Below are 26,242 nucleotides of genomic sequence, written 5' to 3' on the forward strand. Positions count from 1 at the left end.
AAATTGCAAAATCTGCAAAAATGGGGGCTGCAGCCTCCTTGAAAGGTTTAAGTGACCAAACTGCCTCCTGGGAGTGAGTTGGTCGCCCGCCCCTCATCCCACCCCAGCGAAAACCGGAAACGGGCGGGTCGGAAATAATTGCGATTTTGAATGCCCCCAACCCACCGTTTTTCAATGTTAAAATCGTGCGCCAAGTAACTCAACACGCACTAGGGCCCCGATATTACCAGGGAGGCGGGTTGGCAGCGGGGGGGTCAACTGGGCGTGTGGGTAACCTGCACAGTAAAATCGGTGCGTTACTCACGCGATCGCGAGTAAATTGAAGCCGCTTACCTTGGCTTCTGGGTTTCCTGTTGGAAACCTGCGCAGCGGGTGGACTGCACACCCGCATCACAGGCTGTCAGCCGGAGGAGCCCTATTTAAAGGGGCAGTTCTCCAATGCTGCTCCTGCAGCAAACAGCCAAAAATACAGCATCGAGCAGCCCAGGGGAAAGGCTGCTCCCAGGTTTAATGACTCCTCATTCCAGGTCTTACTGAATGGGGTGAGGAGGAGGAGGAGGAGGAGAGAGATCTTCTACCCGGCAGACGGGAGGAAGTGGCACACCTCTGCCAACAAGAAGGCCTGGCTCGAGGTGGCAGAGGAGGTCAGCAGTACCAGCAACATATCCTGCACCTGGATACAGTGCAGGAAGCGCTTCAATGACCTAACTAGGTCAGCCAAAGTGAGTACACTTACTCATTCTCCTACACACCGTCTTCCACATCACCGCCCCCACCCCACAATTCCTGCACTGCCAACACTATATCACATCACTCCTCACACCCACTCAAATCTCATCCTCAACTTACCTGCACTTACTCACCTCCCCAGTACTCATCCCACCATACCACTCAACCCAATCCTCATGGCTCTGTCTCATACTCACCGTCTGCATCTCTTTCACGGTCACCCTCACCCAACCTGTCACTACCTCTGCTGCAGCCACAGGGAATGTGTCACATTTTTAAAAATTATTCGTTCATGGGATGTGGGTGTCGCTGGCGAGGCCGGCATTTATTGCCCATCCCTAATTGCCCTTGAGAAGGTGCTGGTGAGCCGCCGCCTTGAACCGCTGCAGTCTGTGAGGTGAAGGTTCTCCCACAGTGCTGTTAGGAAGGGAGTTCCAGGATTTTGACCCAGCAACGAAGGAACGGCGATATATTTCCAAGTCGGGATGGTGTGTGACTTGTAGGGGAACGTGCAGGTGGTGGTGTTCCCATGTGCCTGCTGCCCTTGTCCTTCTAGGTGGTAGAGGTTGCGGGTTTGGGAGGTGCTGTCGAAGAAGCCTTGGCGAGTTGCTGCAGTGCATCCTGTGGATGGTACACACTGCAGCCACTGTGCGCCGGTGGTGGAGGGAGTGAATGTTTAGGGTGGTGGATGGGGTGCCAATCATTCTCCGTCTATGAGTAGCAGGAAGCGTAAGGCAAAGGTTCCGTGAGCACAAAGGGGATGCACAAGGGTGTTTGACGATTTGTCATGTTTTTTATTTATATTTGAGTTTGGTTTAACTCACGTTAAATATTATATTGTCACCACTACTGCCACGTCTTGGCCATTCTTGACTTGCTTGTGCAATAAGTCCCTTTCATGAGGTTCTCCATGAACACCCACACTTGATGCCACCCATTGTGTCAACTTACAGTGTGTGCATGTGTAGTTGCATGACTATTTTGTGCAAGTGCCTGTGGCGTAGCACTGTGTTGTGGAGCTCCATGTGGCGGAGGTGGACGGCGTGCTCGGCAAGGCTGGTGATGTTGCTCGTCCTCGGATGAAGTGATGAATGCAGCTATGGCTGCAGGTAAATGTGTTTGCACAGCAGAGTTTAGGGTATAAATTAATAATTTTGAGTGGAAAGACAAAGGTGTTGCAGCCAAAACTTTGTCTGAAGTGACAGAGTGTCCTGCTGCAATAAATGAGATATTCCCCCCAACTGTCAAAAAATCCTTTGCATCTCCCACTGGCTGCTGACTGAAACACGTCTGCTTCAACAGGGAGTGTTTCCCACAGCACGGGAAACATGCTGAGGATCCATGAAAATTGCACCCCTGCCAAAATCTCCTGTCAATGAGGTCTGTCAAGTACCTCAACTAGTTAAGTAAGTATTTAAATTGTCATCCCGCCGGCTTTAATTGCCGGTGGGAGTCCCACATGCGGGACCTGCACACGCACCCAAACCAGTCACTGGGGAACCCGGAAGTGGGCGAGTTGGAGCCGGGCTCTGGACCCGCTCCAGGATTCCCCAATTTTACGAGCCCCAACGCACCCACTCGGCCATCCTAAAATTGACCCCTAGGTGTTAGCTGTGGCTCAGTGAATAGCACTCATACCCCTAAGTCAGAAGGTTGTGGGTTCAAGTCCCACTCCAGAGACTTGAGCACAAAATGTAGGCTGACACTTCAGTGCCAGTACTGAGGGAGTGCTGCACTGTTGGAGATGCCGTCTTTTGGATGAGACATTAAACCGAGACCTCGTTTGCCCTCAGGTGAATGGAAAAGATCCCACAGCACTATTTCAAAGAAGAGCTGGGGAGTTCTCCCCAGTGTCCTCGCCAATATTTATCCCTCAACAAACATCTTATTGCTGTTTGTGGGATCTTGCTGTGTGCAAATTGGCTGCCGCATTTCCTACATTACAACAGTGACCACACTTCAAAAAAGTACTTCATTGGCTGTAAAGCGCTTTGGGATGTCCTGTGGTCATGAAAGGCGCTATAGAAATGCAAGTTCTCTCTTAGGGGTCAACCCGGGACCTTCCTCTTCAGTGTGGTTCAGCTGGTCACTGTGCCGACCAGAAACGTGCAATGTGCTTCTAGTTCCATTAGTTAGAATGACCTTCTGTCTAGAACATGAATAGAGTGGTCTTATTGTGCGGGAGACCCTTGACAGTACACGAGAGACAAGTATATCAGAGTCACCGCAGAGAACTGGCCCAAAACGCTCACAGAAGGACGAATATCTTGGCAGCAAATACTTTCGGTGACTGCATTCACCTGGGTCCTTTAGATTTTTTCTTTAATTAAATACAAATGTCTAATCTTTCTCCTTCTGCCCTACAGGATGATCCAGAGTTCATTTATAGACATGGAGAATATGTTTGAGCTCTTCAGGGAGGATCAGGAGGTTGGTAGCTTGCCTTTTTTTTAAACTAACAGTCTAGTTTTAACTCTGGTTTATGTGAAAACAGGAGTGTAACAGCTAATGAACCAGTGAGGCTCCAGGAAGACTATCATTCGGGGGAGTTCCTCTGCAATCCTCCAATTTTGGCCTCTTCTTCATCCCCCACTTCCTTCGCCCCACCATTGGCGGCCACGCCTTCAGCTGTCTAGGCCCAAAGCTCTGGAATTCCCTCCCTAATCCTCTCCGCCTCTCTCTCCTCCTTTAAGTCACTCCTTAAAACCTACATCTTTGATCAAGCTTTTTGTCACCTGTCCTAATATCCCCTTATGTGGCTCGGTGTCAAATTTTGTTTGACAATCGCTCCTGTGAAGCGCCCTGGGAGGTTTTACTATGTTAAAGGCGCTGTATAAATTCAAGTTGTTGTTGTTGAGTTGCCAGTGATTTTGGATACTAATAGGAAGGGATGTCACACACAACACTTACCTCAGAATGGCATGGACGATCTCTAGGGTCATCCAACCAAGAAGCATAGTGTGGATTTTTGGAGGAGATGTAAAGTTCTGACACTCAGTCCAAGCTATCCAGCCAGCCGTCGGTGTGCAGTTTCTCCAAATTGCTGCATGTTGGAGCTCCAGTGTGCTGTCTGACCATGATACTCCAGCAGGCCTACAGTTTGAATTGGTATTATCGCTGGCTGCTTGGCTTGCAGTGATTCGTTAAGTATCAGCGGTTGGCATCAACCTTTTTTCTTTAACTTAGATTTTAAAACGTGATTGTTTGGAGCCAATTCTCTAGCACAGAACTATTATCCTTCAAGTCTTGTCGTTGAAATACAGATAATTTAAAAAGACTTTTTGTTGCAAATTTTGACCAAGTCTGCAGCACATAGTCAAAGCTCAAAATAATTCATAGAATTACATAGAATTTACAGCACAGAAACAGGCCATTTGGCCCAACAGGTCTGTGCAGGTGTTTATGCTCCACACGCGTCTCCTCCCACTCTATTTACTTCATCTTGTCTTATCGACATATCCTTCTATTCCTTTCTCCCTTATGTACTTATCTAGCTTCCCTTTAAATGCATCTATACTATTCGCCTCAACCACTCCTTGTGGTAGCGAGTTCCACATTCTAACCATTCTAAGTAAAGAAGTTTCTCCTGAATTCTTTATTGGATTTATTAGTGACTATCTTATATTTATGGCCCCTAGTTTTAGACTCCCCCACAAGTGGAAACATCTTCTCTATCGAACCCCTTCATAATTTTATAGACCTCTATCAGGTCACCAATCAGCCTGCTCTTTTCTAGAGAAAAGAGCCCCAGCCTTTTATTAAATTTGATCACAGGAGTGTGTTTGGCTGCTGCGGTTGGGCACCAAAAATCCATTGGGATTTTTCCAGGAGTCATGGTGTGTGTTAGCATGGCCTGCCCCCCACCCTTTGCATCCTTCAGTTTTTCTGGCTTTTTGCTCCCAGAACCCATGCAAAATGCCATTAGGTCTTTGGGAAAGGAACCAAAAGGGGTAATTTTCCAACTTGGTAGTCCAGGCGGGGAGCCGTCCCTCCCGACAACTCACAATGGAAATTTGGGCCAGACAATTCATTTCCTGAATTCCCACCGTGCATTCCTGGTGAGGAAGCTTGCCGATGGGAGGAAGAAGTCGGAAAATTACCCCTCGAGTTCAGGTTCCACCCCACAACTAGGGAAGGAAAATTGGGCTGTTCACCCCGGGGTAACTCAGATGCATGCTCTTGTGGCCAGATCGAGAGCAGTATTGACAGAAGCCTCAGCTGGGGAGTACTGCATTGCACAGAGAGGGCAAATAACTTTTTAAAAGAAAGAAAAACTACTGAAAATTATCATTCTATATCTTACAGATTACTGATGATATCAATGCAGCGAATCTAGTCTTCAGAGTCGGAAAGGTGGAGTTTGACGAAGTTTATTTCAGTTATGTCAATGGGTACGTAAATCAGCTGTCTGAATGAAGGCATGGAGCAGTAAGTACTGGACTAGGGCATGAACAACAGTGTCTCGGCTGGCACTGCAAAATTAATCTTCTTTGCCGTGTGCCGTTTTTCTGTTCCCTTTTATCAGATTGAGAAAGCGGTTACAAAAACATACAGGATCCTGACTTTATAAATAGAGGCATAGAGTACAAAAGTATGGAAGTTATAATGAACCTTAATAAAACACTGGTTCGGCCACAACTGGAATATTGTGTCCAGTTCTGGGCACTGCACTTTAGGAAGGATGTGAAGGCCTTATAGAGGGTGCAGAAGAGATTTACTAGAATGATTCCAGGGATGAGGTTTTCAGTTACGTGCACAGACTGGAGAAGCTGGGGTTGTTCTGCTTAGAGCAGAGAAGGTTGAGAGAAGGTTTGATCGAGGTGTTCAAAATCATGAAGGTTCTAGACAGAGTAGATAAAGAGAAACTGTTCCCATTGGCAGAAGGGTCAAGAACCAGAGCGCATAGATTTGAGGTGATTGGCAAAAGAACCAAAGGTGACATGAGGAAAAACTTTTTTACGCAGCAAGTGGTTGTGATCTGGAATGCACTGCCCGAGGGGGTGGTTGAGGCAGATTTAATCATGGCCTTCAAAAGGGAACTGGATAAGTTCTTGAAGGGTAAAAATTGACACGGCTATGGGGAAAGGGCCGGGGAGTGGGACTAGCTGGATTGCTCTTACAGAGAGCTGGTACGGTCTCGACGGGTTGAATGGCACCCATCCGTGCTGTAACCATTCTATGATTAGACACTTCCCCCCTCCCCTGCAGCCATGTAATCGCCTGGGAGAAGCAAAGAAAGAAACCCAGGGCCAATAAGGGGGAAAGAAAACACTGGAAAATTCCTCTCCAGCCACCCCAGGCGATCAAAACCAGTCCAGGAGATCATTTTGAGTGTGCGTACGTTAACTGTTAAACCACTTCCCTTCTATATGATGTGATCTCTGCCGCAGTCAGGAACCGGTCCAACAGAGCGTCAGCACCCACCACACCGGCCAGCAACACATTCCAGAGGCTCACTACTCTCTGGGGAAAGGGGAACTGCCCAACATCCAGTCTATTCCCAATTTTGAGTAGTTTAAATCCTTGTATGCAATGTGATTTTTCACCCTTTTAGTTATTTAATGCTTTAAAATGAGCCATATTATTAGAGAATCCCACTTTCAGTTCCTGGTCTGTCCTGAGCTAGGTGTTATCAGCTCCAGGTAGTAATCGGGGTGCTTCAAATTGATTCAGCGGCCCTAGACTAATAAAGGGAAAAAGAAGCCAGGGTTCTCACTCCTGACCATTATCCAGTCACCTCTACTGTGGAAAGTGTCTGCTGAGGCCAGGATCGGGTTTGACTACGAGTCCCTCCATGACCAAATAGCCTTATCTAGGATCACATGTGAAGAATGGCCACGTGGACAGGGTATAGGTGGGCCACTGGCGCCCGTGGAATATGCTGCAGTAAAATTTAACACCTCGTGTAGCAAAGGGAAAAAACCCCTATAATGCTTGTGTTTCCGCCCACTCGCTTTCCTATGTGTCGCTTTAAAACTGTAGCCAACCGCATCAAATTAAATTGTGTCGGCTCCAGATGTAAATGTGGACCCGATTTGTTTTTTTTCTAGAGCCACTCAACTCATTCACTGGCCAAATTAAAACAAAAATGAGCGCGTGTGTTTGTGTAAGTAATTATATACCTTGGCTGCTGTTAGCGTCTGGCTATTCAGCCCTCCAAACGAAACGGAACCAGGACTCTTAACTCAGATTTATATCATTTGCTATAAATACATGGAGAGACTGGAAAAGCTGGGGTTGTTCTCCTTAGAGCAGAAAAGGTTAAGAGGAGATTTCATAGCAGTGTTCAAAAATCCTGAAGGGTTTTGATAAAGTAAATAAGGAGAAACTGTTTCCAGTGGCAGAAGGGTCGGCAACCAGAGGGCACAGATTTACGGTAATTGGCAAAAGAACCAGAGCCAACATGAGGAAAAAAAATTTATGCAGCGAGTTGATATGATCTGGAATGCACTTCCTGAGGCCAATCATCTCAGCCCCAGGACATTGCTGCAGGAGTTCCTCAGGGCAGTGTCCTAGGCCCAACCATCTTCAGCTGCTTCATCAATGACCTTCCCTCCATCATAAGGTCAGAAATGGGGATGTTCGCTGATGATTGCACAGTGTTCAGTTCCATTCGCAACCCCTCAGATAATGAAGCAGTCCGTGCCTGCATGCAGCAAGACCTGGTCAACATCCAGGCTTGGGCTGATAAGTGGCAAGTAACATTCCTGCCAGGCAATGATTATCTCCAACATGAGAGAATCTGACCACCTCCCCATGACATTCAACGGCATTACCATCGCCGAATCCCCCACCATCAACATCCTGGGGGTCACGATTGACCAGAAACTTAACTGGATCAGCCATATAAATACTATGGCTACAAGAGCAGGTCAGAGGCTGGATATTCTGCAGTGAGTGACTCACCTCCTGACTCCCCAAAGCCTTTCCACCATCTACAAGGCACAAGTCAGGAGTGTGATGGAATACTTTCCACTTGCCTGGATGAGTGCAGCTCCAACAACGCTCAAAAAGCTTGACACCATCCAGGACAAAGCAGCCCGCTTGACTGGCACCCCATCCACCATCCTAAAAATTCACTCCCTCCACCACCGGCGCACAGTGGCTGCAGTGTGTACCATCCACAGGATGCACTGCAGCAGCTCGCCAAGACTTCTTCGACAGCACCTCCCAAACCCATGACCTTTACCACCTAGAAGGACAAGGGCAGCAGCACATGGAAACAAAAACCACCTGCACATTCCCCTCCAAGTCACACACCATCCCGACTTGGAAATATATCGCCGTTCCTTCTTCGTCGCTGGGTCAAAATCCTGGAACTCCCTTCCTAACAGCATTGTGGGAGAACCTTCACCACACGGACTGCAGCGGTTCAAGAAGACGGCTCACCACCACCTTCTCCAGGGCAATTAGGGATGGGCAATAAATGCTGACCTTGCCAGCGACACCCACATCCCATGAACGAATAAAAAAAAGGGTGGTGGAAGCAGATTCAAAAGCAACTTTCAAAAGGGAAATGGATAAATACTTGAAGGGGAAAAATTTGCAGGGTTGTGGAGAAGTCCAGGGGAATGGGACTAATTGGATAATCGGATACCTCTAACAAAGAGCCGGCACAGGTGTGATGGGCCGAATGGCCTCAATTTGTGCTGTATCATTCTATGATTCTATGATACACTAGGATTTCAGAGACTCAAACTGCTTGCATTGTACCCTTTCCTCACCTCCCTGCCCTCCCTTAGATTTATGATTTTAAAAAATCCTAGTATGGTGTCAAACTCTGGCAGTGATCCTCCTGCAGACCATCTGCCCATTTTTAATCTGTGTACCTGCCTAGGTACATGTATCATTATGTATATTATGCCTCTGTACTTGTCTCTCTTTTTCTGTCCCTGTGCATGTCATGGTGTCCCTGCCTTCATGTACATGCCAAGCCTCTGTGCCTCTCTTTGTGCATGTGAATGCCTCATTCTGTGCCCATCAGTCTGTGTGGCTTGTCCCTTCCTGTGTGTGCGTGCATGTGCGCAAATATCACAGTGTTTCTGTCTTTGTGCACACGTGAATGCCATGGGGGGCATGTCCTTATACCATTGTGTGTGTGTGTGTGTGTGTGTGTGTGTGTGTGTACCTATGCGCTTGTACCTTGGTGAATCTGCCCCTTTGATGTGTGCATGTATCCGTCCATGTGCCTGTCTCTGTACACAAAGACATAGATTTAAGCTGATTGGCGGAAGGATTAGAGGGGACATGAGGAAAAACAAAAAGTACCTGGACCTGCACCTAAAGTGCTGTAAGCTGCAGGGCTACGAACCGGGTGCTGGAAGGTGGGATTGGAATGGGCACCTAGTTGTTCTTCGAGCCGGCGCGGACACAATGGGCCGAATGGCCCCCTTCTGTGCTGTATCTTTTCTGTGGTTTTGCATACCTGTGCCAATCAACCTATATATGTTTTTTAATTATTAAGAGACAACCCAATGTTTACCAAGATTTACTAGGTTTCAACCAACTCTCCTGACTTAAAACGTTTCTTGGTTCTATTCCTTTTCTCATTTTATATGTTTTGGTTTAACCCATTGATGCTGTAGCAACTGCACTAATGCACACTAGTTTTATTGTAGTAAGATGTCTTCTGTTCAGCACAGTATTAGATGCTGAGATTTGCTTCCCCCCACAAACTCAAGACAATATAACTTCCTTGAGCAGATGAGGAATGGAAAACTAGGAGTGAGTGAGCAGCTTTTGGAGGAAGTGCTTAAGAAGGGCTTGTAATCTGAACACCAAACTTTAGGAGAGGGTGATTTGAGTTAGAAAGAACTGTTCTACCAGGTCTGGCACCTGGGATCGGACTATTGGGATGAAAGTTTCCCCTCTCTGCTGCTGCTAAAGGTTTTAAGTGAAATGAATTTGCAGCAGTTTCAAACTAGTTCCCAGTGGATGTGAATTCACAGCAAAAATCTGCCCATAGTTCAGAAATAGACGCCCTGAAGTCATTAAGAGTCAACCATATAGTATAGGACTGAAGTCACGTGTAGGCCAGACTGGGTAGGGGTAGTAGGTTCCCTTAACCTGAAGGACATTGAAAGAAAGACTTGCGTTTATAACGTGCCTTTAACAACCTCGGGGCATCCCAAAGCACTTTACAGGCAATGAAGTACTTTTTGAAGTGTAGCCACTGTTGTAATGTAGGAAACGCAGCAGCCAATTTGAGCACAGCAAGGTCACTCAAACAGCAATGAGATAATGACCAGATAATCTGCTTTTTAGTGATGTTGGTTGAGGGATAAATATTGGCCCAGGACACCGCAGAGAACTCCACAGTTCTTCAAAATAGTGCCCTTGGGATCTTTTACGTCCACCTGAGAGGGCAGATGGGGTGATTTTTTTTATGACAACCCAGCAGCTTTCATGGTAATTTGGTGCCAGCCACAAATTACCAGTTTTATTGAATTCATGTTCACAATTTACCGTTCTGGGATTTGAACTCGAGACCTCTGGGTTACATGTCCAGTACCAGAACCGCTGGCTACCGTACCGGTGTCATTCTGCTGCATTAGAGGTTTTTCACTCTTGAGCATGAGATTATGGTCCATTATTGGGGCCAGTGTAGACGCAGCTTTACCAAACTCAAAAGCCTGGAAGAACTGAATCAACCTGCATAGTTATAAATGTAAGGAGTCGTACAATACCAGGTTATAGTCCAACAGCTTTATTTGAAATCACAAGCTTTTGGAGCTTTGCTCCTTCGTCAGGTGAGTGAAGGGTTCCATAAAGGCACAGCATATATAGTCAGAGAACAATGCCTGGTGATTACAGATAATCTTTCCAACTGCCTGTTATCACACCTCGGCAGACAGATAATCACAGCAATCAAAGGAGTGGATGACGTTCAGACAGGTTAGTCAGGGAAACATTACATCCAAGAATACTGAATACACAAGCGGTCAGATCACAAAGACAGAGAGAGAGAATGACCAGTTATATTACAAACAGATAACTTTTTTTCGCTGGTGGGGTTACATGTAGCGTGACATGAACCCAAGATCCCGGTTGAGGCCGTCCTCACGGGTGCGGAACTTGGCTATCAATTTCTGCTCGACGATTTTGCGTTGTCGTGTATCTCGAAGGCCGCCTTGGAGAACGCTTACCCGAAGATCGGAGGCTGAATGTCCTTGACTGCTGAAGTGTTCCCCGACTGGGAGGGAACCCTCCTGTCTGGCGATTGTTGTGCAGTGACCGTTCATCCGTTGTTGCAGTGTCTGCATGGTCTCGCCGATGTACCGTGCTCTTTTCCAGCTTCCACCCTAACCTCGTCAAAGAGACCATCTCCTATGGACAGGCCCTGCGAATACACAGGATCTGCTCAGACGAGGAGGAACGCAATGGACACCTACAGACGCTGAAAGACGCCCTCGTAAGAACGGGATATGACGCTCGACTCGTCGATCGACAGTTCCGACAGACCACAGCGAAAAATCGCATAGACCTCCTCAGAAGACAAACACGGGACACAACCAACAGAGTACCCTTCGTCGTCCAGTACTTCCCCGGAGCGGAGAAACCACGCCATGTTCTTCGCAGCCTTCAACATGTCATCGATGACGACGAACACCTCGCTAAGGCCATCCCCACACCTCCACTACTCGCCTTCAAACAGCCACCCAACCTCAAACAGACCATCGTTCGCAGCAAATTACCCAGCTTTCAGGAGAACAGCGTCCACGACACCACACAACCCTGCCACGGCAACCTCTGCAAGACATGCCAGATCATCGACACAGATACCACCATCACACGAGAGGACACCACCCACCAGGTACATGGTTCATACTCCTGTGACTCGGCCAACGTTGTCTACCTCATACGTTGCAGGAAAGGATGCCCCGGAGCATGGTACATCGGCGAGACCATGCAGACGCTGCAACAACGGATGAACGGACACTGCACAACAATCGCTAGACAGGAGGGTTCCCTCCCAGTCGGGGAACACTTCAGCAGTCAAGGACATTCAGCCTCCGATCTTTGGGTAAGCGTTCTCCAAGGCGGCCTTCGAGACACACGACAACGCAAAATCGTCGAGCAGAAATTGATAGCCAAGTTCCGCACCCATGAGGACAGCCTCAACCGGGATCTTGGGTTCATGTCACGCTACATGTAACCCCACCAGCGAAAAAAAGTTCTCTTTTTAATACAACGGGTCATTCTCTCTCTCTCTCTCTCTCTCTCTCTCTCTCTCTCTGTCTGTCTGTCTGTCTGTCTGTCTGTCTGTCTTTGTGATCTGACCCCTTGTGTATTCAGTAGTCTTGGATGTAATGTTTCCCTGACTAACCTGTCTGAACACCATCCACTCCTTTGATTGCTGTGATTATCTGTCTGCCGAGGTGTGATAACGGGCAGTTGGAAAGATTATCTGTAATCACCAGGCATTGTTCTCTGACTATATATGCTGTGCCTTTATGGAACCCTTCACTCACCTGACGAAGGAGCAAAGCTCCGAAAGCTTGTGATTTCAAATAAAGCTGTTGGACTATAACCTGGTGTTGTACGACTCCTTACATTTGTCCACCCCAGTCCATCACCGGCATCTCCACATCATGCATAGATATAGCATTCACTGGGGATTAAACAGTATCTACTGATGTTAATCCAGTTTCCTCATTTGTCAGGCTCAGTATCTACTCACAACCAGTACCCTCGTTCTATCAGGCTCAGGAACTCCTTGCTCCCTATGCCCACCAGTACTTTTGTATCACACCGCATCTGTATTGTAGTTGTTTGCTACAAGCAATCCATCTCCAATGACCCCGCTGTGATATAAATAAGGTGGCATTAGAAAGAAAGAAAGACTTGCATTTATTTGGTGACATTCACAACCTCAGGACATCTCAAATCGCTTTACAGCCAATGAATTACTTTTGAACTGTAGTCACGGTTGTAATGTAGGAAATGCAGCATCCAATTTGCGCACAAGGTTCCACAAACAGCAATGTGATAATGACCAGATAATCTGCTTTAGTGATGTTAGTTGAGGGATAAATATTGGCCAGGACACAGAGAAGAACTCCCTTGCTCTTCTTTGAAACAGTGCCATGGGATCTTTTACAGCCACCGATGAGGCCTCGATTTAATGTCTCATCTGAAAGACGGCATCTCCGACAGTGCAGCACCCACTCTGTACTGCACCAAAGCGTCAGCTGGCTTTTGTGCTGAAGTCTCTGGAGTGGGGCTTGAACCCACAATCTTTTGACTCAGAGGTGAGAGTGATACCACTGAGCCATGGCTGACACCTGCCTCTGGCACCACAAAGCCCCATCTTAACCAATACTTTTTTCCCCCTACACCACTGGACGCGCAGTAAAAGGAAACATACGTGGCAGCACTCAATCCTAGATTCTGCAATTTATACTGGCCACATCGAGCCCACTCCTTTCACATTCCCCATCATGGACACAATCCCAACTATTTAATCTCCTAAATGTTCCCTGTTCTCCAAAGGTAAAAAAGCAAAACTTTAAAATATGCATCCATCCTCACAACTTCACTATTCAACCCTGGCATCTCCCCGGCATGTCCCACGGGTACCTGATCACCTTCCCTAAGACCTCTCATCCCATTCCCAAACAAATATTTACGCAGCTCCCTTTTGTAGGAGATAATTGGTCTCCACCTCAACTGGGATTCTGTTCTACATATCTACTGCACTTATGAGAGAAATAAAAAAAAAAAATTGCCTGGCACTTACTCATTTTAAACTTGTGTCCTGTAACTCAGTACTCATTAACTTTGGCTCAGTTGGTAGCACTCTCGCCTCTGAGTCAGAAGGTCGTGGGTTCAAGCCCAATGCCAAAGACTCCTTCAGTACTGCACTTAATCTAATCTAACGCTTAAGTGCAGTACTGAAGGAGTGTTGTGTTATCAGAGGTGCCATCTTTCAGATGAAATGCTTAACCAAGGCACATTCCACTTGTTCAGGCAAAAGATCCTATAGCACTATACGAAGAAGAGCAGGGAGTTCTCCCAATGACCTGCCCAATATTCATCCCTCAGCCAACACCATCAAAAAACAGATTTGCTTTTTTGTGGGACCTTGCTATGCACAAATTGGCTGCTGCGTTTGATTACAAAACAACAAAGGCTGCACTTCAAAAAAGTAATATGTTGGTTGTGAAGCGCTTTGGGACATCCTGGGGGCATAATGAGGTGCTGTGTAAATGCAAGTTCTTTCTTTTCTTTTTCATTGGTGATCCGTACAAGTGTAGAATAGCTCGTTTTGACTTGCAGCCAAATGCCCCTGTGGTGTAACCTAGTATTTGATAGTCTTGTTGATATCGGCTTCACATTCATTGAACACCCTTTCATCTTGTACACATTTGCTGTTTCCTGTTCCAGTGCACATCTTACATTACATTAAATTAAATTCAAGTGTCCATCTGGTTAATTAATCCAGAATGCTGTTTTATCCCCCACATTTGTCACCCAGCCACATTGCTTGGTGTCATCAACAAAGTTTATAATGCAAAAAGTACTCAGTTCTAAGAGATTTGTGAATAGCTTACAGAGCAGAGAACCCAGAAATGTGTAGTCTCTGAACCTTTTTCACTTGCCCTGCTTCCTACTGCCAATCCTGTTTTCAATCTGGCTAACTAATATGTAATTAATCTCATGAGCTTCAGTCTTCTTTAAAAGTCTCACATGTGGAACTTTATCAAATGCTTTCTAAAAATCTAAGTAAATGACACCAGCTGGATAGCCAACATCCACTAGTTTAGTCACCTCCTTGAAGAACTCTAACAGATTATGCTAACTGCTCCTATTAAATAAGTTAGTTAAGATAAAGGGATTTAAAACATGAGGATGAGAATTTGAAATTGGAGGTGCTGGGAGAACGGGAACCAATGTAGGTCAACAAGGACCGGGGTAATGGGTGAGCAGGGCAATTTAGGAGGAGGGCAACTTTTATTTTTAAAAAAATTTTGTAATTCACCGTTCCACTTTCTGGGCCAAATACTGGGAGGAGAACCAATACAGAAATGAAGTAAGTAGAATCTCACCCATTAAAAATTAAACATGTACAGTTTATTTCTGCCTCTAGAGGCTGCCTGTTTGTAAGGGCTGGAGTCCATTGTATGGTTACCTTGGATCTTTAGATACCTTTAGAATGTCGCTATATTTGGGTGGTAAATATTCATGAACCCAGAACTCACCTGGTAGGAGAGCCCTATGCAATTCTCACCCAGGAGCTGTTAACATAAGTTTTATTTTGTGCATTTTCTCTTACAGCAAAGAAATCTTGCAAGGCTTATCATTCACTGTTCAACCCGGACACACGGTGGCCCTGGTAAGTTAACTGCAGTGTGTTAGTAACGTGTCTCTTGTTTCGAGTGCCACCAAACTTGGTTCAAATTGATGTACACACCTTCGATATTGGTGGAGATAAATCAAATTGTGGTTAAATATTCATGAATCCAGTACTCACCCAGTCAGAGGGCCCCCACCCCATTCTCACCCAGTCGGCAGGCCCCCTAATATTCAGGCACTGATATTTATTAGTGTCTGGATAATTTATAGGATTGACTCAAATCGTGCTCAGGGATATGCAAGTAATGATCTTCAGTTTTCTGGACAGCACCCATTGTTTGGGGAGCACCATCACCACAAGGACTGTAGCAATTCAAAGAGAAGGCCCACCACCAGTTTCTCAGGGCAGATCGGGATGAGCAATAAATGTGGCCTTGCCAGCATCAGCCACATTCCCAGAAACCTAGAAAATAGGAGCAGGAGTAGGCCATTAGGCCCTTCGAGCCTGCTCCACCATTCAATATGATCATGGCTGATCCTCTATTAAAAAATAAAGAAGAATCCATTGACACTACACGGTGTAATAAAATGTAGTCCCCATTATCAGCTGGTGTTCCCGCCCAGATCGGTTTATAGAAAAGGTTGGATCTTGCAATTGAACATATTTTTAGTTGGTTTATAAAGTTCTTAGCATATTCTCCTCCATGCTGGCAAGTGTTTTAAAAGTTGACCCTCTCCTCAGCCAGTTATGTAACCATACTTCCCCTCTTCTCACCACCAAATGGTCCAATTACCGTGGTTTCTCTCTGCCTCCTTGCTTGTCACTGCATTGTCTCTGCCCCTCCCTCCTCCCAATCAGTCTTCTACCATGTTGCCCCTCCTGCCACAGCTGGTCCTGTTCCTTCCTTCAGGGAGCTGTTATCCTTTAAGAGTTAAGATAAGAGCTTTTTATTTTGGGTTGGGGAGCAAGTGTGAGAGAGATGGGCATGAATTCAAATGCTATTTGTGTACATTTGAAGAAGCTGAAACAAATATTTTATATCAAATGTACAAGCCAATAAGGCATTGAAGGCCTTTCTCAAACCTTTGTTCTGCACTGAACATTTTTCACAACTCGCAAACAAACGGTGAAACTATAGACGTTTACAGCACAGGAGGCCATTCGCCCATTTGGGTTAACGGTTATTTTACTTGTATTTTGTTCTAGGTTGGGCCTTCTGGGTCAGGGAAAAGCACCATCATCCGTCTGCTCTTCCGATTTTATGACATCAAGGGAGGCTGCATTAAAATCGATGGCCAAGACATCTCAAAGGTAAAAGCAGATATTTTATTCCAGAAGAAAGTCAAGAGCTTTGATCAGCTTCTCGTGTTGAGACTGAAACCATGTCTGTCCCAAATAGGGCCTTGGTGTCCATCTACCCTCAGAGAGCAGAACCCAGGTTGGTCCTAAGCAGGACTGTGTGTACGGAACTGCCCAACAGAGCAAAAGAACAGAACAGAACAGAGAGAGAGAGAAAATGGGTGGGAGGACAGAGCAGAGAGGAAAGAGAAAACAAGAGTGGAATAGGTGAAAGAAAAAGCAATGGAGAGTGGAGAGAGAAAACAGGCAAGAAGATCAGAGAGTGAAGGAAAGAAAATCAGCGAGAAAAGGAAAACTAGCATGAAGTAAAGCAGAGAGAAAAAAAGGGAGGGGACATAAGGAGAAAAAGAACAAGGGAACAAAGACAACAAGTGAGAGAGCAAGAGGATAAAGAGAATACAAGTGAGTGTGAAGTTTGCGCAAAGTGAGGAGATCACATATTGGCATTGGCCAGAGCAATCCATGAAAGGCAATGGAATCATACTGTCCCAATAGCCAAGTGTGTGCACGTGCGAATAAAGCTCTTGCAAATGCAATTGAGCAGAGCCAGAGCAGGGACATGGAGTGACTGACTGGTAAACAGCTCTTCACAGTTTAGTAAAGGCCCTTAACCCTTTGAAGATGTTCTTTTAGTTCATTCATGTAAGACAAATGGTCTCTCCTGCAGAATTCTGTTTCTCATCAAGAGAAATGTCAGGGGAAAAAATTGTTGCTCCAGTGTTTTTGTCAAGAGTTTAAACTTGCAATAATAGGTGCCTGCAAAACATGTTCTGTTATCCTCTGGTTCGACAGTGTCCGTTGGGGGATTGCAATTGTGAGACGTGGGATTAGGAAATTTGTCCATGCATTCAGTACTATAAACATAGAATCATAGAAAGATTACAGCACAGAAGGAGGCCAATCGGCCCATCAAGCCCGTGCCAGCTCTCTGCAAGAGCAATCCAGTTAGTTCCACTCCCCCGCCCTTCCATGTAGCCCTGCAAGTTTTTTTCCTTCAAGTACTTATCCAGTTCCCTTTTGAAGGCCACGATTGAATCTGCCTCAACCGCCCCCTCAGGCTGTGCATTCCAGATCCTAACCACCGGCTGCGTAAAAAAGCTTTTCCTCACTTCGCCTTTGGTTGTTTTGCCAGTTACCTTAAATCTGTGTCTTCTGGTTCTCAACCCTTCTGCCAATGGGAACAGCTTTTCTCTATCTACTCTGTCTAGACCCCTCATGATTTTGAATACCTCTATCAAATCTCCTCTCAACGTTCTCTGCTCTAAGAAGAATAAACCCAGCTTCTCCAGTCTATCCAAATAACTGGTTCCAGGGATGAAGGACTTCATTCTGACCAGTGAGAGGGCAGTCAGCAGTCACGTCTCGCGCTTGGAGCATTAGCTCCATCAATGCAGCCTAGGTCCATGGTAGGAAGTGCAGCAGAATAATTGGTTTATGTCCTTTATCGTTGTGCGGCAGTGATCGAGGATGTGGCGTGCCAATGGTGTCCAGGAAATAAACTGTTTATAGGCAGTGGCACGTGTAACTTCTTCAAACCTGTGACGTTTACGTAGAAATTACAACACTGGAAAACAGGCCATTCATCCCATCTGGTCCGTATCGGCGTTTACTCTCCACCCAAGCAGATAATCCTAATCACATTTACCCGTCCTGTTCCCGTATCCCTTCATCCACCTATCCAATCTACTCTTGAGTGTTGACATCGTTTCTGCCTCAACCACTAACCCTGAAAGTGTGAAGAAGTTTCTCCTGCCCTCTGTTCTAAATCTCTTCCATTTAATCTTGTATCTGTGGCCCCTCGTTCTTGGCCCCTCAACTACTGGAAACAGTCTGTTTCTATCTACCCTGTCCCATCCTTTCATAATTTTAAACATTTCTATCATATTGCCCCATAATCTGTGTTATGCCCCAGTTTTTCAAGTCTTTCTTCATATTTTTAATTCCTTATACCAGGCAGCATCCTAGTGAATCTGTGCTGTACCCTCTCTAAATATCCTTCCTATAGTGTGGAGCCCAATACTGTACACAGTACTCTAACTGAGGTCTTATTAAGATTTATATAGGCTCATCATCTCTTGGCTTTTGTATTCTATACCTCTTATGATAAGAACATAACAGATAGAAGCAAGAGTAGGCCATTCGGCCCCTCGAGCCTGCTCCGCCATTTAATGAGATCATGGTTGATCTGATTTTTACCTCAACTCCACTTTCCTGCCTTTTCCCCATATTCTTTGACTCCCTTGCCGATCAAAAATTTGTCTAACTCAGCCTTGAATGTATTCAGTGACTCAACCTCCACAGCTTTTTGGGGTAAAGAATTCCAAAGATTCACAACCCTCTGGGAGAAGAAATTCCTCCTCATTTCCATCTTAAACGGGCGACCCCTTATTTTGAGACTATGTCCTCTAGTTTTAGATTCCCCCATGAGGGGTAACATCCTCTCAGCATCTACCCTATCGAGTCCCCTCAGAATCTTGTATGTTTCAATAAGATCTCCTCTCATTCTTCTAAACTCCAATGAGTATAGACCCAACCTGTTCAATCTTTCCTCATAAGACAACCCTTCCATACCCGGAATCAACCTGGTGAACCTTCTCTGAACTGCCTCCAATGCAAGTATGTCCTTCCTTAAATAAGGGCACCAGAACTGTACGCAGTACTCCAGGTGTGGTCTCACCAGCACCCTGTACAGTTGTAGCATGACTTCCCTGCTTTTATACTCCATCCCCCTAGAAATATAGGCCAATATTCCGTTTGCCTTCCGGATTACCTGCTGCACCCGTGTGTTGACTTTTTGTGTTTCAAGTAAGAGTATCCCTCTGTACCGCAGCATTTTGTAGTATTTCTCCATTCAAATAATATTTTGCTTTTTTATTTTTCCTCCCAAAGTGGATGACTTCACATTTTTCCACATTATATTCCATCTGCCAAATTTTTGCCCATTTGCTTAATCTGTCAATATCCCTTTGCAGACACTTTGGGGTCAATTTTTGATTGGCCGAGCGGGTGTGTTGGGGGTGGGGCTCGTAAAATGGGGGAATTCCGGAGCGAGTCCGGAGGCCGGCTCCATCCCGCCCACTTCCGGGTTCCCCAATGACGTGTTCGGGTGCATGCGCAGCTCCCACATGCTGGACTCCCACCGGCAATTAGGACCGAGATGAAGAGAAATTTCGTCACTCAGAGGGTGATGAACCTGTGGAATTCTCTACCACAGTCACTGAATATATTTAAGAAGGAGCTAGATAGATTTCTAGACACAAAAGGCATCTTGGGGTATGGGGAGAGAGCAGGAATATGGTATTGAGATAGAGGAATAGCCATGATCATATTGAATGGCAGAAGGGTCGAATGGCCTACTCTGCTCCTATTTTCTATGTTTAAAACCTAGAATTCCATTAGTTTTTTTTATACCTATATTAACCCAAGTTGGCGCTTTAATGTCATATGAACCTGTCCCCCACCCCCCACTCCCAAATCCCCCTGCTGTTCTGTAGCAGCAAGCCATTTCTATTCAGAGTATAAATTATTTATTAAAATGTATAACCTCACACTTAATAACATTGAATTCCATCTCCCAATTTTTAGTCCATTCCCCCATCTTATCGATATCCCTTTGTAGTTTCCTTTAGTCTTCTAAAGAATTAATACCTCCTATTCTGGTAAATGTAAACAATCTTACAACACCAAGTTATAGTCCAACAATTTTATTTGAAAATCACAAGCTTTCAGAGGCTTCCTCCTTCGTCAGGTGAATGTCAGGAAATCCTTGGTGATTACAGATAATCATTCCAACTGCCCGTTGTCAAGGCAATCAAAGTGTTCAGACAGAGAGGTGTTACCTACAGGACCACCGAATATACAAACGGCCAGAACACAAAACAGAGAGAGAGAGGGAGAAACATCCGAAAGGAAGAGAAAGACTGAAAATGACCCGGTGAATTAAAAACAGATAACTTATATTCGCTGGTGGGGTTACGTGTAGCGCGACATGAACTCAAGATCCCGGTTGAGGCCGTCCTCATGGGTGCGGAACCTGGCTATCAATTTCTGCTCGACGATTTTGTGTTGTCGTGTGTCTCGAAGGCCGCCTTGGAGTACGCTTACCCGAAGATCGGTGGCTGAATGTCCTTGACTGCTGAAGTGTTCCCCGACTGGGAGGGAACCCTCCTGTCTGGCGATTGTTGCGCGGTGTCCGTTCATCCATTGTCGCAGTGTCTGCATGGTCTCGCCAATGTACCATGCTCCGGGGCATCCTTTCCTGCAACGTATGAGGTAGACAACGTTGGCCGAGTCACAGGAGTATGAACCATGTACCTGGTGGGTGGTGTACTCTCGTGTGATGGTGGTATCTGTGTCGATGATCTGGCATGTCTTGCAGAGGTTGCCGTGGCAGGGTTGTGTGGTGTCGTGGACGCTGTTCTCCTGAAAGCTGGGTAATTTGCTGCGAACGATGGTCTGTTTGAGGTTGGGTGGCTGTTTAAAGGCGAGTAGTGGAGATGTGGGGATGGCCTTAGTGAGGTGTTCGTCGTCGTCGATGACATGTTGAAGGCTGCGGAGAACATGGCGTAGTTTCTCCGCTCCGGGGAAGTACTGGACAACGAAGGGTACTCTGTTGGTTGCGTCCCGTGTTAGTCTTCTGAGGAGGTCTATTCTGGTATCATCAGCAAATTTTGAGACGACTCCCTCTAGGTCTATATCCAAACCACTGATGTACACAGTGAACAGAAGTGGCCCAGAACAGAACCCTGTGGGACGCCACAACCCACTACTCTATGTCTTCTCTCTTCTAACCAATTTTTGATCCAGTTTGCTATCCTCCCCCTAATTCCATACCCATAATGTTCTCAACTAATCTCCCATGTGGTACCTCGTCAAAAGCTTTCCTAAAGTCCATATGCATTACATTTCGCCCATCCGTCATGTCTGTTATATCCTCAAAGAATTGCATGTGGTTTGTTGAGCACGATGGGTCTTTTGAAATCTGTGCTGCCTACTTCTAACTATTTGATCTCTAACTAGATATGTGGTAATTTCATTTTTAATTAAATACTCTAAAATTTTTCTCTATCACAGACATTATACTAACTTTCCTCTAATTACCCAGATTAGCTGTCTCCCTTTTTAATAAAGGCTATTACATTGGCTTCTCTCCAGTCCTCCGGCATACATCCACACTCAACAGAGCCTGAAATAGAATTTCTGAGGTCTCTGCAATTTCCTCCCTCAACTCCCTCAGGATCCTAGGATGATCCCATCGGGCCCTGGAGTTTTGTCTTCCTTTGGCCTAACTAATTAATCTAAAATTTTCCTTTTATCCATCATAATATCGCTCACCTCACTCTCAACCGTGTCACTTCCTCGCCAATATCCTTCTCTTTAGTGAAAGCCGAAGCGAAGTACTTATTAAATACCTCCACCATTTTTTGATCATCTCCAAATTGACAATCCTCTCCTCTTAGGGGTCCCACCTCGCTTTTAACAATTCTCTTATTACTGATGTATTTCGTAAATACTGTACTGTTCCTTTTAATGTTTTTGAAATGTTTTCCTCATACTCTATCTTGGCATTCTTTAACCTGCTATTAACCTCTTTTCTTATTTTCTTATATTCTGCTTTAATTTTTTCATTACTGTTCTTATGGTCCTTGTAGGCTAGCTTGTTCAATTTTAATTGGTTTCTAACATCTTCGTTTATCTATGGCATCCTAAAACGACTAGTAATTTCCTACTTTTTTTTAATATAATAGAATTATTCTGTACCTTTGCAATCTCTTTTTTTAAAAACATCCCACCATTGCTGCTCAGTCCTGTGTGCCAATTCCTCCTTCCACCTGACCTCAGCCAGCTCACTCACCTGATCCCCTGGAGCTGGCAGAACTCTACTTAGCAATTAATCTGAAAGACAACACCTCCAAATATACAGCACCCCCTCAGTACTGCACTGGGGTGTTCTCCTAGATTATGGGTTGGAGCGGGTTTTTTTTTATTCGTTCATGGGATGTGCGCGTCGCTGGCGACGCCAGCATTTATTGCCCATTCCTAATTGCCCTTTAGAAGGTGGTGGTGAGCCGCCTTCTTGAACCGCTGCTGTCCATGTGGTGAAGGTTCTCCCACAGTGCTGTTAGGAAGGGAGTTCTAGGATTTTGACCCAGCGACGATGAAGGAATGGCGATATATTTCCAAGTCAGGATGGTGTGTGACTTGGAGGGGAACGTGCAGGTGGTGTTGTTTCCACGTGCCTGCTGCCCTTGTCCTTCTAGGTGGTAGAGGTCTAGGGTTTGGGAGGTGCTGTCGAAGAAGCTTTGGCGAGTTGCTGCAGTGCATCCTGTGGATGGTACACACTGCAACCACTGTGCGCCAGTGGTGAAGGGAGTGAATGTTTAAGGTGGTGGATGGGGTGCCAGTCAAGCGGGCTGCTATGTCCTGGATGGTGTCGAGCTTCTTAAGTGTTGTTGGAGCTGCACTCATCCAGGTAAGTGGAGAGTATTCCATCACACTCCTGACTTGTGCCTTGTAGATGGTGGAAAGGCTTTGGGGAGTCAGGAGGTGAGTCACTCGCTACAGAATACCCAGCCTCTGACCTGCTCTTGGAGCCACAGTATTTATATGGTTGGTCCAGTTAAGTTTCTGGTCAATGGTGACTCCCAGGAAGGATGTTGATGGTGGGGGATTCAGCAATGGTAATGCCATTGAATGTCAAGGGGAGGTGGTCATTGCCTGGCACTTGTCTGGCGCGAATGTTACTTGCCAATTATGAGCCCAAGCCTGGATGTTGTCCAGGTCTTGCTGCATGCAGGCACGTACTGCTTCATTATTGGAGGGGTTGCGAATGGAACTAAACACTGTGCAATCATCAGCGAACATCCCCATTTCTGACCTTATGATGGAGGGAAGGTCACTGATGAAGCAGCTGAAGATGGTTGGGCCTAGGACACTGCCCTGAGGAACTCCTGCAGCAATGTCCTGGGACTGAGATGATTGGCCTCCAACAACCACTACCATCTTCCTTTGTGCTAGGTATGACTCCAGCCACTGGAGAGTTTTCCCCCTGATTCCCATTGACTTCAATTTTACTAAGGCTCCTTGGTACCACACTCGGTCAAATGCTGCCTTGATGTCAAGGGCAGTCACTCTCACCTCACCTCTGGAATTCGGCTCTTTTGTCCATCTTTGGACCAAGGCTGTAATGAGGTCTGGAGCCGAGTGGCCGTGGCGGAACCCAAACTGAGCATCGGTGAGCAGGTTATTGGTGAGTGAGTGCCGCTTGATAGCGCTGTCGATGACACCTTCCATCACTTTGCTGATGATTGAGAGTAGACTGATGGGGTGGTAATTGGCCGGATTGGATTTGTCCTGCTTTTTGTGGACAGGACATACCTGGGCAATTTTCCACATTGTCGGGTAGATGCCAGTGTTGTAGCTGTACTGGAACAGCTTGGCTAGAGGCGTGGCTAGATCTGGAGCACAAGTCTTCAGCACTACAGCCGGGATGTTGTGGGGCCCATAGCCTTTGCTGTATCCCGTGCACTCAGCCGTTTCTTGATATCACGTGGAGTGAATCGAATTGGCTGAAGACTGGCTTCTGTGATGGTGGGGTTATCGGGAGGAGGCCGAGATGGATCATCCACTCGGCACTTCTGGCTGAAGATGGTTGCAAATGCTTCAGCCTTGTCTTTTGCACTCAAGTTCTGGACTCCGCCATCATTGAGGCTGGGGATGTTTACAGAGCCTCCTCCTCCCGTTAGATGTTTAATTGTCCACCACCATTTACGACTGGATGTGGCAGGACTGCAGAGCTTTGATCTGATCCGTTGGTTGTGGAATTGCTGAGCTCTATCTATAGCATGTTGCTTCCGCTGTTTAGCATGCATGTAGTCCTGTGTTGTAGCTTCACCAGGTTGGCACCTCATTTTTAGGTATGCCTGGTGCTGCTCCTGGCATGCTCTTCTACACTCCTCATTGAACCAGGGTTGATATCCTGGCTTGTTGGTAATGGTGGAGTGAAGAATATGCCGGGCCATGAGGTTACAGATTGTGCTGGAATACAGTTCTGCTGCTGCTGATGGCCCACAGCACCTCATGGATGCCCAGTTTTGAGCTGCTAGATCTGTTCTGAATCTATCCCATTTAGCACGGTGGTAGACACACAACACGTTGGATGGTATCCTCAGTGCGAAGACGGGACTTTGTCTCCACGAGGACTGTGCGGTGGTCACTCCTACCAATACTGTCATGGGCAGATGCATTTGCGACAGGTAGATTGGTGAGGACGAGGTCAAGTAAGTTTTTCCTTCATGTTGGTTCGCTCACCACCTGCCGCAGGCCCAGTCTGGCAGCTATGCCCTTCAGGACTCGGCCAGCTCGGTCAGTAGTGGTGCTACCGAGCCACTCTTGGTGATGGACATTGAAGTCCCCCACCAGAGTACATTCTGTGCCCTGGCTACCCTCAATGCTTCCTCCAAGTGGTGTTCAACATGGAGGAGGATTGATTCATCAGCTGAGGGAGGGCGGTAGGTGGTAATCAGCAGGAGGTTTCCTTGCCCATGTTTGACCTGATGCCATGAGATTTAATGGGGTCCAGAGTCAATGTTGAGGACTCCCAGGGCCACTCCCTCCTGACTGTATATCACTGTACCGCCACCTTTGGTGGGTCTGTCCTGCTGGTGGGACAGGACATACCCAGGGATGGTGATGGAAGAGTCTGGGACGTTGACTGAAAGGTATGATTCTGTGAGTATGGCTATGTCAGGGTCTTCAAACTCTCACAGCATTCTGACAGAGTCAAGCATTACCAACTGAGCCAAGCTGCGATACTGTTTGACCATAGAGGGCATCGCACCTGAGCCCAACATCCACAAGTGCACCTTCCAGCACATGTCACTAATCGGGAGTAATGAGGAACTTGTTTTTATTTTGTTTTCCCTCCCTCTCTAAGTTGGAACTGAGGCTAATTGTATCCGAACTGCTGCCATTGGAGATTGTAAGTTAACCTGCACAACTCGATACAACAGCAGATGGTGCCTTTACCCACTGGGCCATCGGCCGAGAGGGGGGGGCCTATTGAAAATGAGTTAATCCCGAGCTGCATATATAACCATGCTTACAATTTAACAATGATTTTGAAGTAAGCTTGTTTTTTTCCCTCTCCTGTCCTGTTAAATTATTTTACAGCTCTGCTTTTGTAGATAGCCCACAGTAGATATCTACCCTAACTAAGACTGTAAGAAAGAAGAAAGAATTTGCATTTATATAGTGCCTTTCATGACCTCAATGTCCCAAAGCACTTTACAGCCAATGAAGTACTTTTGAAGTGTTGTCACCATTGTAATGTAGGAAATGCGTCAGCCAATTTGTACACAGCAAGGTCCCACAAACAGCAATGTGATAATGACCAAATAATCCATTTTAGTGATGTCGGTTGAGGGATAAATAATGGCCAGGACACCGGGAGAACTTTCCTGCTCTTCTTCATATAGAGCAAACTGAAAGGGCAGACGGGGTCTCCGTTTAATGTCTCATCCGAAAGATGGTATCTCCGACAGTGCAGCGCGCCCTCAGTACCGCACTGGAGTGTCGGACGAGATTTTGTGCTCAAGTCTCGGGACTGGACTTGAATCCACAAACACCTGACTCAGAGGCAGAGTGCTACCACTGAGTCAAGACTAACTTCATAACTCAGGCAGAACTCTCCATAATCCTATATACCACCTCACACCCTAACCCCCCCCCCCCACCCCAGACATCAATCAACAAACCTCTAACTTTAAGATTCGGTCAGTGCCTTGCGTTGTAATGTGTAATGATTCTACACAAACCCGACTGGTTTCCGATAACATCTTTACCCATCATCAGCAAAAG

General features: G+C 46.2%; 1 protein-coding gene across 3 annotated transcripts in view; it reads left to right on the plus strand.

The window, feature by feature from the left end:
• abcb6a (ATP binding cassette subfamily B member 6 (LAN blood group) a) overlaps positions 1-26,242 on the plus strand; it is a 183,288-nt gene that overhangs the window by 70,379 nt on the left and 86,667 nt on the right. For all 3 annotated transcript variants that reach the window (XM_067986965.1, XM_067986966.1, XM_067986967.1), the window contains exons 12-15: positions 3,096-3,159; positions 5,035-5,120; positions 15,007-15,064; positions 16,232-16,336. In XM_067986965.1, the coding sequence (XP_067843066.1) occupies positions 3,096-3,159; positions 5,035-5,120; positions 15,007-15,064; positions 16,232-16,336 (313 nt within the window). The remainder of the gene's footprint in view (positions 1-3,095; positions 3,160-5,034; positions 5,121-15,006; positions 15,065-16,231; positions 16,337-26,242) is intronic.

Source organism: Heptranchias perlo, chromosome 7 (assembly GCF_035084215.1).
Source record: "Heptranchias perlo isolate sHepPer1 chromosome 7, sHepPer1.hap1, whole genome shotgun sequence".
Lineage (NCBI taxonomy): Eukaryota > Metazoa > Chordata > Chondrichthyes > Hexanchiformes > Hexanchidae > Heptranchias > Heptranchias perlo.